The sequence below is a fragment of the Cyprinodon variegatus genome, unplaced genomic scaffold (assembly GCF_000732505.1).
Source record: "Cyprinodon variegatus isolate N-32 unplaced genomic scaffold, C_variegatus-1.0 Scaffold295, whole genome shotgun sequence".
In the NCBI taxonomy this organism is placed as follows: Eukaryota; Metazoa; Chordata; class Actinopteri; order Cyprinodontiformes; family Cyprinodontidae; genus Cyprinodon; species Cyprinodon variegatus.
In genome coordinates this window covers 217131-232249 of record NW_015150748.1, presented here as the reverse complement: position 1 = coordinate 232249, position 15119 = coordinate 217131, and the positions used below count along the sequence as shown (strand labels likewise).

The 15119-nt window shown below is 36.1% G+C and overlaps 1 protein-coding gene across 5 annotated transcripts in view; it reads left to right on the top strand.

Moving 5' to 3' along the window:
* The window catches only part of epha3 (EPH receptor A3), a 124551-nt gene that overhangs the window by 1876 nt on the left and 107556 nt on the right, over positions 1-15119 (top strand). For 4 of the 5 annotated variants that reach the window (XM_015383828.1, XM_015383827.1, XM_015383825.1 and 1 more), the window contains exon 2: positions 10089-10153. In XM_015383828.1, the coding sequence (XP_015239314.1) occupies positions 10089-10153 (65 nt within the window). Of the gene's footprint in view, positions 1-10088; positions 10154-15119 lie in introns of those variants that run through there. The other variant, XM_015383829.1, reaches the window with a different exon arrangement.

Genomic DNA, 15119 nt, shown 5'->3' with positions numbered 1-15119 from the left:
TATATATATATATATATATATATATATATATATATATATATATATATATATATATATATATATATATATATATATATGATATTTTGTGAGTAGCTGCTGCAGTGAGGGCTTCATTCGAGCTCTGGTTAGTTTAAAGCAGCGCAGGAGATCATTAGATGTAATTTATTGTCGCTCCTTGACGGCGTGAGTCAGGAGAATATGCTGCGTGACAAAATGGAATAAAAACCAAACGCGTAAAGCGGACCTACAGTGAACAGAGCTCATTCTCAATGAGAAACTTTTAGTGGGTCAGGAGAACTACTGATGGGTTTGAGTGACATGTTTGGCTGCTATAGAGGCGAGTGAAAGCTGAAAAACTGTCCAGACTCACATCCATTAGTCTGAATATATCTTCCGCTGTATTGGTGCGAGGAGGTGTCACTGAGTGTGTGTTTAATAAACCTCTTTTTTAAGTATCCGAAAGTTAAAAACAAAGTAACCCACACAGAGTAAAAACATCCAAACCAACTTTAGAGGTTTGTTTAAGGGAGTTTAAAGTGTAATGGCCCATGGATGATATGAACAAATAAATCAGGTAGTTATACAGATTTTTAATAACTTTAGTTTTGGGCTGCTCCTTTCTTACAGAAATATATACAGATACCAAAAGATTATGGGAATTTGGAAACAGATTTTCAGCACGATAATAAACTTCCTTTGACGAAAAAAGTGAGAAAGCAGCAGGGAGGCAGCGCGTCGGATCTGGCTTCTGTCCAACGATGAAAAACACTAAGCTGACTGAGGCGCACAGGCCATGGATTAAAGCAAATATATATGATAGAGTTTGCAATATGAAACACTAAATGTGTGGAAAAAAGTAAAAAAAAAAAAAAAAAAAACGACAACAAAGTAATTTCAAGCTCTTAAACCTTATATGCGTGGTCTTTATACATTAGTTAAAACAGCTTAAATAGGCGGAGATGCTTTACATTTTTTTTTTTAATCAAAAAGAGAATCTTTCTCAAGACTTAATTTTTTTTATAAATAAATAACAAAAATGCAAATTTCCATAATTACACAAAAAAAGTAAATTAAAAATAAATATTTGTTTTAGGCTATTCTTTTGTGCGCTGTTGCATTTGAGTTTATTAATTCATTCATTCACGGGGATTATACAATCAATAACGGTAATTATGCTCCTTAAAGCTTACTATAGAACATCTCAGTGCCTTATAGTTCATAGAAATGTAAAGAAATCTATAAGGTCTGTGTATTTTTTATCAAATAAACACCCATGAACAGATTTTTTGGGAGAATATGTCCAATTACTTCTTAATTCTATATAAATATATTCACATGGATGAGTGTAATCACAGGTTAAACAAAAGATAAACATAATTTTGTTTTAATAATTTCCTCTTGATTGGTCAGTGAGAGAAAAGTTTAGGTTTCTCTAGATTAGTTTCCCATGTCCCGCTCTGGCTCGACCTTTTTCCATCAGACTCGTTTGGTCTTTATTAGGTCGCGATGATCCAGCTGAAAGCTTTAAACGCTTTTCTTTTTCTATTTTTCTGAGCATTAAATATCCAGCGTTAGACTGTCACGGTTCTGTCTGTCATCACTAATGGAAGAAAGGGCGAAGTTGTGAATTGGCGCAGATTTGTTCTCTCAGGTGGTGTGAGGTTCAGGCCCACTGCGGGACGCCTGGAGGCCCTGGGTATTTTTAGCTGCTCGGCCCCGAGGAGACCGAAACTGCGGTCCCCATGGGGCGCACGAGCGCCCGTGAGCTATGGTACCTTTCAGAACTGCGGGAAATGTACTTGCACCCCGCCTCCATCTAAAAAAAAAAAAAAAAAAAACTTAAATAAAAAAATAAATAAATCCCCACTTCCCTTCATGTGCTGCAGACTGACATTGTGAGTCCTCACCAAACGATGAAGACTAGAAACTTCCTTTTTACAGATTGATTTCATTTTGTTTAGAGTGAAAGTTAAGGATTGTGTGTAAACTATATGTTAGAGCACAAAAATTCAGAGGAATAGCTATACACATGGCTGTTTATGTGTTTTTACAGTAAGAGATATATGCATTGCCTGATGTGTAAAAGCAGAAGAAAGAAAGAAAGAAAGAAAGAAAGAAAGAAAGAAAGAAAGAAAGAAAGAAAGAAAGAAAGAAAGAAAGAAAGAAAGAAAGAAAAATAANAAAGAAAGAAAGAAAGAAAGAAAGAAAGAAAGAAAGAAAGAAAGAAAGAAAGAAAGAAAGAAAGAAAGAAAGAAAGAAAGAAAGAAAGAAAGAAAAAAAGAAAGAAAGAAAGAAAGAAAGAAAGAAAGAAAGAAAGAAAAATAATGGGGACAGAGGGGCTGGGCAAGTAGCAGCAACATCAGACAGAGCGACTCTGCTCTTGAATAATTCATAATGGGAGGTGAACACTTCACCCTTTAACACAGACACAAGTCGCTTTGCTTTGCCTGCAGTGCGGCCTGCCAACCCTTACATGCACAGCAGCATTCCACACAGAAGCTCTCTATTCTATTCTATTCTATTCTATTCTATTCTATTCTATTCTATTCTATTCTATGTGCCTGATCAACATATAGATGCTGTTTGCCTCTCCGCCTTCATCAGCAGTGTTAGTTGTAGGGGTTTCTGAAATTAAAACTCTGGGAAAATCTGCAGCCATAAATTATGAGAACACAGACATCAAAATGAGCACCCCTTCTACGTGCCTGCGCTCCCCTGCTCAACATATGCTACTCTTGGCGATACTAGATATATGATTATACAGCATGCATAATCACCATATATCTAGTGTCATTGACTGCTTCCATTTGTCAGGTTCAGCTTACATGTTGTGGGTTTTTAGACGGTGGTCTTGGTTTGCTTTATATATATTGATTCACCTGTTTCCACCTCTGATGGTTTGCTCCCTCTCAGACAGGCTGGCTGAGTTTGCTATTAATACTCCCGTTTAGAGGCATTCCCTGATGGGGCAGGGGCCATACTCTTGGCTGACGTTAGCTTGCTAACTGACTCTGTGGATCTATGTGTCTGTGTTACAGAGAGAGAGAGAGAGAGAGAGGGAGTGAATGCTGACAGTAAATCATTCTGTATGATCTTATATTTTTGTTTGCAATTGTGAGCCTGCAATCCAACAGACACAAAGCTGGTAGAAACTGTTTGCATCTATGCACGACTTTATAGAATTATGTGCAACTCAATTATAATTATATGAATGCCAATGGTAGCAGTAGACACATTAACAGTTACTTTATAGTCAATTTGAAAAAAAAAAAAATCCAAAAGGTTATTTTATATCAGTAACCGAATCCAAGAGTGAAATTGAAGCGCTAGATTTATTACACATCCAGGTGTATTTCTAGTACTATAATGCTCTTAGCAGCGGAAAAAAAAAAAAGAAAAAAAAAAAAGAAAAGAAAAAGTAAAAAAATGTAAATTCTGGTCTACAGAAACATGTGGAAGAGGCTGCTGATTTAACAGTTGTCTTGATAGTCAATGAGACCCCTGTCAGGAAGAGTAAGCTAAAACAAAACGTTGTGTGTCTTGGAGTGCTTTACCAAAGCACATTGATAAAAACTTTAATGGAAGAAAGAGGTGTGGTAGAATCTTGTGTGCAGGAGACAGTGATAACGGCAGCCTTAAAAGGATTGTGAAACACACTCATTAAGGAGATTGTGAGACATTCACAACTCTGGGCTCTTAACTGCTTCAGATATTTTCAAAACATAGGATACAACTACAGCGTTCTTTAAGTTAAGCCAGATTCAGATCTACTATTCTGTAAGTTATTGCCTCTAAAGGAGCATCATTTCCTTGCTATTTGCAATCACACTTTAATCTCATCTTATTTTTAAAAACCAAGGGAATTGTGGTTCTGGTTATTACTAATGGTTTTGTCCAGACAAAAAAAACAAAAAAAACTTAGACAAAGCTTTTTTCTATACACTCCAATGACAATAAAGTTTTGTCTAAGTTTTTTTCTGTCTGTTCATCCATCTTCCTAACACAGTTCTCAACTAGAGATACTGTGGAAAGCATCTTACCTGAGCTAAGGCAGTAAAAGTTGTCTTTCACTTGAACAAGTCTGGAGGGAGATGGGAAGGAGAAATAATCCAAATTGCTTTTGTTCCAGTGGGAAGTTTCCACTGTGAGTCATGATTTATTGAGCCATCTCATCTGTTGGTATTGGTCCACAGTTTTCCATCAAGTCCAAAGTCAGCCCAGCTGTCCACCAGAACATTTTGAAGCATCTCACGCCTTCCTCTGCTGTAAAGCCGTATTGAAATGCCGATTTAAATTTTTTTTAGATGTGCTTGACATCTGATGACAAGTGCCAATACCTGCTTAAATGGCCATGGTATCAGTGTACTTTAAAGGTCAGCAAACCCTTCTGACCTAATCCATAGAGAATCTGTAGAGTGTTGTTAAGAGGAAGATAAGAGACCCCTAAACCAACAGTACAGGCTAGTGAAGGTCAGTGTTGAAGCATGGGCTTCCTTGGATTCACAGCAATCACAAACTGATCTCCCAGATGTAACACCATGCAGTAATTCATTCAAAATGAGTCCCAGGATATGTTCTAAAGCACACACATATTATTTTCCGTCTGCTGACATTTTTGCATTAGAAATTTTCTATTCTTTATTTTCTTTAGGGACACTGAAGTTTGGGTAAGCGGAAAAATCCGTCATTATAACTGAGTAAATATAACTATACATAACTTTTACTTTTTGAATTTAACTTCTAAGATATATAATTATATTTAAACAATTTAACCTGAATGTACATTGTAAGTTTTATAATCAATTGTCTTCATTCCTGCCGGATTTTCTGTTCGTAAATTATATTTTATTTGTAACTGTTGTTATTGTTGTTATGGTTTTAGCAGCTTGACCCACAATCCTTTTATATATGTTTTGGCCTTTGAGGTTTCCTATTTAACTTGGATCTCAGTTATCATGCCTTTAAAAGTTGGAGGTAAATTATATAAAAGGAGGGGTGTCTAATTTTCTCCCTTTATTTAGAGCAGAGCTTATAATTGGCACAGCAAAGCAGCCAGATCCTGCATGTGTTCGCCTGAGCTGCCAGGACAGGACACACACTTTACTTCAAATGTTATGAAAATATTTTCTCCATATCCAGTAACTGTGCTTTTCTGTTTGCGTATCACCATTGTTTCCTTGATTGGTATTTTTTCTGTGTATTTATTTGTACAGTATGCATTAGCGTTGATTCCTGCAGCCAAGTGCTGCTGACGGTCTCTTTTCCCTTTCTGCGATATGAGAGCTGTCTAATTTTCTGCACTCAAATTCCTTCGCTTGGCTCAATTTGAGATGTGGGCTCGGCTCGTTGAGAAATGTAAATTGGAAGCAATGGGCCTGGATGCTGAGCTGCTATTATCTGACATGAACAGATAGCTTCATTAGACTCTAATAGTGATGTGTATTCTGCCACTCAACTGCCTGAGTGCTGTTACATGGCTGTGACTGGCTAGCTTTGCAAACTCAGAAGTAGAAAATAAAAGCCTGTGTGCCTTTCCTTTTTGGACTCCTTTTTTGGCCACATCTGCTAATATTTATAAAGAAAATGCAGACTTCCATCTTAGTGGGAGTGAGCTTTTTCTTCCACAGAAAGTTTGTTTTTAGAGCGGCAAAAGTACTTTGTTTTATAAATGTGATCATGATCAAACCCAAACGGTATTGTTTTACAGTCGGACCGTGCGAAAGCTGCTTTCCACAACAGCTCTTAATCTTTCTAGCTAAAATATTTCGCCCACTGAATTTTTTTTTTCTTCAACTTGTTCAATTTATGTGTTGTTATATTCTAAAAACTGCTATTTGAGTTTTTGTGTTTTTTTCATTTACCGGTAGTATTGTTTGCAATTTTGTAAGATCTTACAACATTTTGCCATGTTTTTTTTTTTTTACATTTCACATTCTAATGGTTAAGTTTAGTTTAGTTTATTTAGGATCCCCATTAGCTGTAGCAAGCTACAGCTATTCTTCCTGGGGTCCAACAACAAAACATGAAATAAAAAATTACAAATGAAATAAAATTAGGTGGAAATTAAAACAACATCTCCCATAATCTATACATATACATATATACATACACACATATACACATACATATATACATATTCATATATACCCATATACATAAACAGAAACAATCCAAAGTAATCAAAACAAACTGCAAAGCACAGCAAGTGAAGAAGACTGTGTACTCCCTCACAGTCCTAATCGTGTTTTACCTCTATAGTTAATAAATGTTCTTTCAATGATTTTTTAAATTTCCTTAAATCAGTTATCAGTTTAATGTAATTTGGCAGTAAATTCCATGCTTTCATACCTCTATACATAACAGTTCTTTTTAAGGCATTTGACTTTACTTTAGGCAAACTAAAGTTTCCTTCAGTTGCATGCCTAGTCATGTATTGGTGATTCTCCGAACTAAAAGTAAGGTTTGTAAATAACATATAAGGTGTTTTTAATACAGATACATTTCTAAACATAACAGTCAATGAGTATGAAAGTCTGTCTTTAACCAACAACCAGTTTAACTTTTTATGCATTGTTATGATATTTGTCCTTAAATCAAACTTCAATATTATTCGGGCAGCTCTATTTTGGTATTGATAATAAAAAATTTTACTTGAAGCAACCATGATCCTGCAGGAACCAATTAATGCTTCACTGTTAGTATGTCGTTTTTGGGGTTAATTCAACAGTGAAGACTACTTTACTTCTATAAATATTCTTTAAAACACAGTTTAAGGTTTATGAAACATTTTTTTTGGGTGTAATTTTTATAACCACAAAAATTTATTTCTTGGCATTACATCCACATTAGATTGTTGTTTGCTTCCCCAAGGTAACATTAAAAACCAAAACAACCAATGGATTTTTATGGCATTGTGGTCTGCCTTGCCTGAAAAAAATAATGTTTGTGCTTAAATGCGTGGTGCAGCTCTATGAAAAGGACCAGGAGGATCCAAGGAGTATTCAAGCCTCATATTTTCACAACTTATGGGGTCACAGCTGCAGGGCCTGGCTGTGCTGCTGCTTCTCCCTGCTGTGGGTGTGTGCAAGTTGCTAGGGTACATTAGGTATGAACGTATTCTTGTTTGTGCACGTTTAGATGTGAATCACTTTTTTCTCAGCAGGAAATAAAAAATAAGGATGACTCAGTTAGTTTGGAACATTGTAACTTTCCAGGCTTTTTTAAAATTTGTTTTCATGTTTTATTTTATGAGATCTTTTAAAACTTTGTGTAAAAACGAACAGTTATAAAAGTATTTTGTTAGCTTGATTTACAAGAATAAAGCACAATTGCCATTTTCAAAGAGAGTAAGTTTAGTTTAGATGAAAGTAATGCCTTGTGATGACAGTTGCATGTTGATATAAGGTTATCATCTCTGCTACTAAATAAATCCGGACAGATTTCCAGAATTAACAATTCTACAACTGGCTTTACAGTTTTGATGCGTGTAATTAGGGTGCTTATTAGGATCTTGAGTTTGTTTTCCTAATAAGAAAGTTTTCCTGTTGAAGTCAGGTTTAAAAGAAACAAATGAGCTGTCTCAATATATCCTGCATGATCCATACTAACAACTCAATTCAATAGCAGCTATTCACTCTGAAACCATGTGTATAAAGCAACAACAGCAAATGCTACAATTCATTTCAGAACTCCAGCAATAGACTGGATTGTCAGAGTCAGTTTGGTCAACATTTCCATAACCAGGAATGACATTTTCCTTTAGTGCTATTTACCTGCAATTCTGGTCATATCATTCCTATCAGCAGAGTTTCAAAATAGTAAACCGTTCCTATATGCTTTACTGGTAAAGCTACAACTGCAGCTCAGTGCAGAGAACAGTTTTCCAGAGTTTAGCTTGCATCCTGGTGCTGCTGAGCTCCTTGTCTTATTTGTCTCGCCGTATTTTCTCTGTCAGGCATGGATTTACTCTATCTGCTGTTGGATGCCTGTTTGAAAAAATAGTTGACACGCACATACTCACAAGGCTTATTTCCATTTAGTATAACTGTATTTTTATATTTTGGTCAGAGTATGGCCAATTGAATTTCGGACCCCTTTTTAAAGTGATGATTGCATTTAAATTTTGATTTGAAGCAGTTGTGCTTTACCTGGTTACAGGTCAGTTGCCATGAGTAACTGTGCAGCAAGGTCTCTGGGCTTGGATAAGTCAATAGCAGGACTCTTTGAATCTTCTGGCTTTTTTAAAACATTGACAATATTTCTGGTTTAGTGGCTTCAAAATACCTGCATGAAAAGATATCACGCTTTCTTTTTCCTTATGCCATAGGTGGGGTGTTTTTGTAGTTGGCCAGGCAGTATAAATGTCTTTCACACTTAAGACACTTATTTAGATAATACGCTTTCTACGCAGAATTTGCCTCAAACGGAATAAGGAAGATAAATTCAGTTCCGTGACTACATCAGAAATTGTTACCAGCTTCTAAACACATATCCAATGAATTTGAACTCCATCAATACTGAAAAACATCTGAATATTTTGGGTTGATTTGACTAAGTGTAATACTCTGAGAAAAGAGGCTATCAGTTAACACCAACCTTTTAAGATTTATCATCTAAAGGGAAGCCTACATGTATGTAACACTGAAGGTCATAAACCTAGAACCTAAGTGTTGTAAAATAAATTTAACCAGTCTTTAACATGTAGCATACTTTTAGTAATCCAGCACAGGTTTCTAAAACATCTTGAAGGGTTGACCATTTTGGGGCTTATCTTATCCGTGGATACAGGGCATGCTCCTTCAGTTTATGTGAAATGTTCCAATTGAATTAGAAGTGTCATATGCAGCGAGAAACTGTAACATGCCCAAAAAAAGTTAATCTTAAAATACCCTGCAAAAGTGAAACAACAAAACCATAAAGCTGAATGTATGCTATTGGGATTTAATCAGACAAACCAGTTTTTGCTTCGGGGTTGTTCTGTAGCTCCTTAATGTCATTTTATCAACTCTGACCAGCGTCCAAATCCTTGTCAAAGAAAAGCATTCCCAAAGCAAAATGCTGCTGACACCACAATTTTTCCCAAATGGAACGTTGTGTCCAGGATGATGTGTAATGTTAAAGCATTATGAATTTTGGCCCAAAATATAAATTTGGTCCCATGCTATTTTCCCATTCTCAGATGTTTGACTGGATGTCTGGATTTGATCCAACCTAGGGACTAGGGAACTATCTAAAACCTGAATACCAGTGTCCTGCAGGTTTTAGACGTTTTGCTGCTTATGCACAGCTGATTTTCATTGATGTGTGGTTAGCAAATGTTTGACAGACTGCAATTATATGAATTGGGTGTGTTAAAGCACAGACGCATCTAAAATTTGAAGGACACTACCCTTGAAGCACGACTTTTGACACCCTTTACCTACGCATTTACCAATGAATAAAAGCATTTTTAATGCTTTTACTCATTGGTAAATGCACCACCATGTTTTCTTGTAATTGATGTGTTGAGAGTAATGTGCATTGTTAGTTTTCTGCTAGACATTGCTTTTAGTTGTGGGACCGAGATGCATTCATCTGACCAGAGAAACATTATGTTGAATGTGGTTAGTGCCAAAATGCAAATTACCTTTCCTTTTTTTGTTTTGTTTCAACAATGACTGTCTCATGTCAATGTTACAATTGGATTTAAATTTACAAGTTTAATACAAAAACAGTTTTACTTCCACTTCACATTTATTATTTACTTTACATATTTGTCAATCACATAAGATTCCAACAAAACACATAGTTTGTTGTTTTAAGAGGTAAAACATTAAAAATATCTGTGGCAAACAGTTAGGAACCTAATAATGAATAAACATTAAAAACACAGACAAAGTCTCTTTATTTTTATCGCTGCCTTCTCAACGTTTGCAATAGAACCATGGAGTGCCATCGCATAAGTCAGGCTGTGTGGCAGCTGAGTAAATAATCAGTCATTGAGGTTGAAGAGATTTCTCCTATGGGATTTCAGTGAAGACTAATTGGGGCTAACAAGAACTGGTCACTCATGTGCTTCTTGTTGTTTTTTTTCCCCTCTCTCACTGCAGTTAACCTGTTAGACTCTAAAGCAAGCCAAGGGGAGTTAGGATGGATTTCCTACCCATCCCATGGGGTGAGTATCTTTAAGTCCTTTATCAACTCAGTCATGCCTGAATTGCATGAAGACTTAAGCCATAACATTTATATTTTTGTCTCCACTGATCCTTAAATTGTACAACAGAGTAAAGTGCAAATAATCCCAGTTTTTTAGGCGTTTTTGTCTGTTCTTTATCTTTGCAGGACAGTGATGTGTGCCAGTTAGTTTAAATACTAAAAAGAAACTGTACTGAATTAATGTTCTCTTATTCATGTTTGTGCCTGTGTGTGTTTAAGGGCTAGAGGTTGTTGACTCTAAGGATTCAACATAAGGATAAAATAGTTATTTTATGAAAAAAACAAAACAAAACACAATGATATTATTAGTATTCATACAGAGTTAGAAATGTATTATTTAAATTCCAGTTAATCAATATGTTGAACATTATTTTAGTAGCATACTTTAAGCAAAACATTTCCCATTTTGGTATCTAAAGCTAATCCTCCTATTTAATATTTGTATTTGAGTGTAAAGATTAAACTGTTATATTAAAAGCAAAACGTTAAATAAAAAATATATCATTTGAAAACAAAAATTGGGTTCATGCTTTTTTACAATAAAAAAATAAATAAATACAGTTGTTAATGTGAATTGACAAAATAGAACTATACCTTCATCTACTCTTAAAGGAAAAAAAAAAAAAAAGGAAATTTTGCTTGGGATGCCTTTGCAAACTATAGTATACTGTCAAGTAAGGGAAAAAACAACAACAACAACAACAAAAAAACCAAACGTCTTGCTGAGAATGCTTTTTAGTTTTTATGAAACATCCAAAAAATACTAACCACATGTTATCTACATGCAGACTTAAAATCATGTGAGGTTTGAAAAACTTTTTAATACATATTGTCACCCCATAAACTATTTAAATGGTGGTTTACATTCACAAAACAAACAAACAATAAAATAAAACTTGTTTTACCTAACATATTACTCAATATACCATTGGAAAAATCTTGTAAAAAAGTTTTATTTTACCCCTTATGTTTTGCATATCATACTTTTGTGTATGTACAAGATTGAAAGAATTCAAAGAACAAAGCAGCGAAATAAAAAAGAAAACAGAGCCGCCATCACCTATGAGGCTGCCTTTCTCCATCAAAGCCCTCCAGTGGGTTCTTGTTCAGTGTTTATTTGTCTAACTAGTTAGACTCCTGCGCCTCTGGGCTGGCCTCCTGTCACCCACCACCCCCACTTCTCTTTTACTCTCTCGCACTCTCTCTCTGACACAGACTCACACACAAACTTTCCTCCTCTCTCCCACACACATACACAATTCTCTGTTTTTCCTTTATTAAGTGTTAGAATTACTCCTTGGCAGTGGCTTAAGGTAATCCCGTCATTTGTTCCATTGGACTGCCAAACCTAGTTTCCTTCGGTCGTATACAACATTGGCATGGTCGAAGCATGCCGAAGTTCTCTGGTGAGGAAGTGCTACAAAGAAAGAAAAATGAAAATAATGCGCAGAGAGGACTGCAAGAGCTTTAAAATCCATTTAGTCTAAAGACAATTGCAGACTACACAATTGCAACTGTGTAAGGAAATGACGGAAGAGATTGATGTTCTACTGGCTAAAGCTATTTGCGTGTAAGTGACTAGGAAAATGTGCATTGATATGGGTACTTGTTCCAGCTCTAGCCATTGGAATGTATGAGAGAGTTTATACAGTTTTCACAAAGATGTCTGTTTTATTTCAGATTTTCTTCTTTGAAGTAGTTTAGATTAGAAGTTTATGATTATCCAGTTTGTTACTGTGCTGCAGGGATGACAGCCAGTTTAATTCCAAATTGAGAACCTGCCCGAAAAGAAAGGGAAAGGACTGAGAGGAAGGTTGAAGAGATGAGGATAAAATGATAACTGGTGTTGTTAAAAAGGCTTAAAAAAATAAGATAAAGACGGAAAGACGGAGAAAGATACGGATGTTGATATGTTGCTGAGGTTAGAATATTCGAATTGGCCCTCTTTAAGAGGTTTGTATCTAGCCTCATCTTTTTTCCTTTAAACTCTAACCAACCTCAGTGTCTGTGTTAAATATAAACAGTTCCACATAATGATGTTGCAACTTCCATGTTGCACAGTAGATCTGTGGTGAAGGGGATGTACATTTTAGTTTTCCATGCCATATGGTGCTTGGTATGCAGGAGAATGCTCAATTGGGACCTTGTTTGGCTAAAGGACATTCGTCTTTACTGGGAATCCTTAAAAAGCATCATGCTTTCTCTCTTCTGACCTGAGAGTATCCAGTTTTCTCTGAAAGACACAATAAAAGGGACAGAAGTGAATCACAGAAAGATCAAAAAGAGGAGTATATACAATGAATGGAATGGTCGGAAAGTTGCAGGCAAAGCTGGAGGAGGGGGTGTCAATGTGTGTGGGGAGGAGGGGGGTTGCAGAGACACATACACAGATAAATATTGCTGTTGATCAGGTCCTCAAGGTGAATCATCTGTAATTACTCACGTCATCCACTGACTTCGCTCTGATAAGCAGCGTGCCCCTCGGAGGCCGCCGCTCACAAATGATTTCTCATAATGTGTGGCTGTAGCAGAGAGCCTTTTCTGCCTTCCTCCCTCACACACATCCAAACACACACAGATGCAAACTCATTCACACTGATGGAGATGCCTCAACTACTGGCCTACCGAGACGCAACGTGCTCTGGTCAGAACAAATTAAGAGCTTAGCCTCCCCAGGATGTTCACCCGGGAGCCACCGAATGGACTGATGGCTGTGCGTCTGTGAGTTTGAGTGTGTTTGATCCAGATATACTGTTATCTGTCTGGGAGGCAGGCTGATTGCTTTGCAGTGTCCGGGGGGCTTAACCCATCACTAAAGACTGTTAAAGATTACATTCTCGCATGCATTGAAAGCATTCTTCAGCAACAAACCAACACCCAAGACACCGGCTCTGCATGCAGAATAGAAATTAATGGGTACATACAAAGTGAAGTACAGTCTTCAAAGCAACGAGGGATACGACATTGATGTCTTTGCCAGAACTTGGCTTATTTTAGCAGTGTTGCAAATCTGCATTCATGTCTAATAATTAGTTTCAAACAGTTATATGTTTGTTTGATTGGTAATGAATAATTTCCATGCCGTCAAAGGCTGCTTTTACACATGCAGTGCACAAGCAAAATGTTTTTCACAAATGAGGAACTTCTCTACATAGGCCTTTGATATGTAAGTATAGGGAGTATTCTCCAGGATCATTTGAGTTGTTTTCCTGCATCAAATTACCAGTAAAATAGTAATCCACAAAACAAAATCTAGCATAAAACCTCCAAGATCTGGTTTAGTTTTTCACTTGTATTCTTTAGTTCCTACTTAATGAGTTACTGAACTTCACATAAAAATTTTAAAGTATTGAGAATGTATGCTACTGTTGCTCTTTGCGATACACATTCGAATTGGAACCTGTTTTGTAATTATATTGACCTGGATGATGGAGAATTTCCACAACGACCTCTGGCTCTTCCGTCTTGCATGTCATAACAAGTCATGAGTCATAACAAGTTTATAGCTTCAGTCCAGGTGTGAAAAGTTTTTATATCATCTTTAAATCAAAAAGGGTACAGTTAAATATTTTAAAATTGGATTTAGTGAAGAAATATCATTGTTTCAAACATAATAAAAGCTTGCTTAGTCTATATCAGGTTCTGCAGTAACACCAGCCAGATTGAGTATAGCTCTCATGAAACTAGAATTCTTTGATCATGTATTTGTAATGTAAAGTTGTTTTGAGTACAGAGCTTTTGGTGCATTTGTTTTTATGTGAACAAACAGCATCTTGAGCACACCACACCCTGTTGTGAACAAGGTTTAAACTAGATTAGAAAATAAAATAAAATAAAATAGAGCATTATTGAAAAGAAGCAGATTTTAAAACCTGTGAGCAGCCAATGAACAGTGGCAAGAAGAAAAGCAACGATGGAAGAAAGAGAAGGTGTACAACTGCTGGTCAGGGCTAAAGGGAACAGATGCAGTTTGATACAGATACAGTAAATTGACTTGCAAGAGTGGCAACATATCTTAAAAGTAGTTAAAGGTACAGTGGAGGATTTTAGTGAATTTTTGAAAAGACCTGCCTTCTCACTTAAAAAAATATGCATGCATAACCTTGTACCTGCTCCCGAGAGGGAACGCCTATTAGAGTGGTGCGAGGGCATGGACAAGGCCAGTTCCCCTCATGTACGCTCTGTTTAAAAGTTGCTCATACAAGCTTACTTTCCAAAAGAAGATTTTGAATTTTTCAATTATTACGGTTATAAAGGTACCTGGGAATGAGCATGAAAGATGGCTTTACATAAACATATCAGAATGATTGAAATTAGGAGGATGACATATTTTGATACCCCACCCAGAAAAAGAACATCCTCCATTATACCTTTAACTGCCACTGATATGACTAATAAGAAATGTTGCCCTCTTTATTTTATCTTCTTTTTCTTAGCAAGGTTTCCATTTAATCAGGACACAATATATTTGTAAATCAAATTATTTCAGTTTAATTCAGTTAAATGTTGTAGCGGAAACTCCTAACCAGTGTTGTTTTGATGCACTTTAAGAAACAAGTGATTTGACTTATATGTAGTCAATCCAATTAAATCATATACGTAAATACATTGGAACTGAAGAAAGAGGCAGCTAAACGTAAAAATTCTGCAAGATCAGTGAGAACTGGACGGCATAAATAAGTAGGATGGGGTGGGGAAAGAAAAAGCAAACCAAAAGATTGAATGAGAGAAAATTATGAACAGCTTGTGCATAGCGAATGTAGAGCTGCTAAAGGAGGAGATGATAGGAGCTGTACAAAGAAACTATTCATCTTTTGGAAAACTCTTTAAGAGATCTAACAGAGATAAACCTGGAGTACACACAGAACAGAATATAAGAGAGAAAGACTAAAACCAAATCCTGATAAAAGGTGAGACTTTATGGA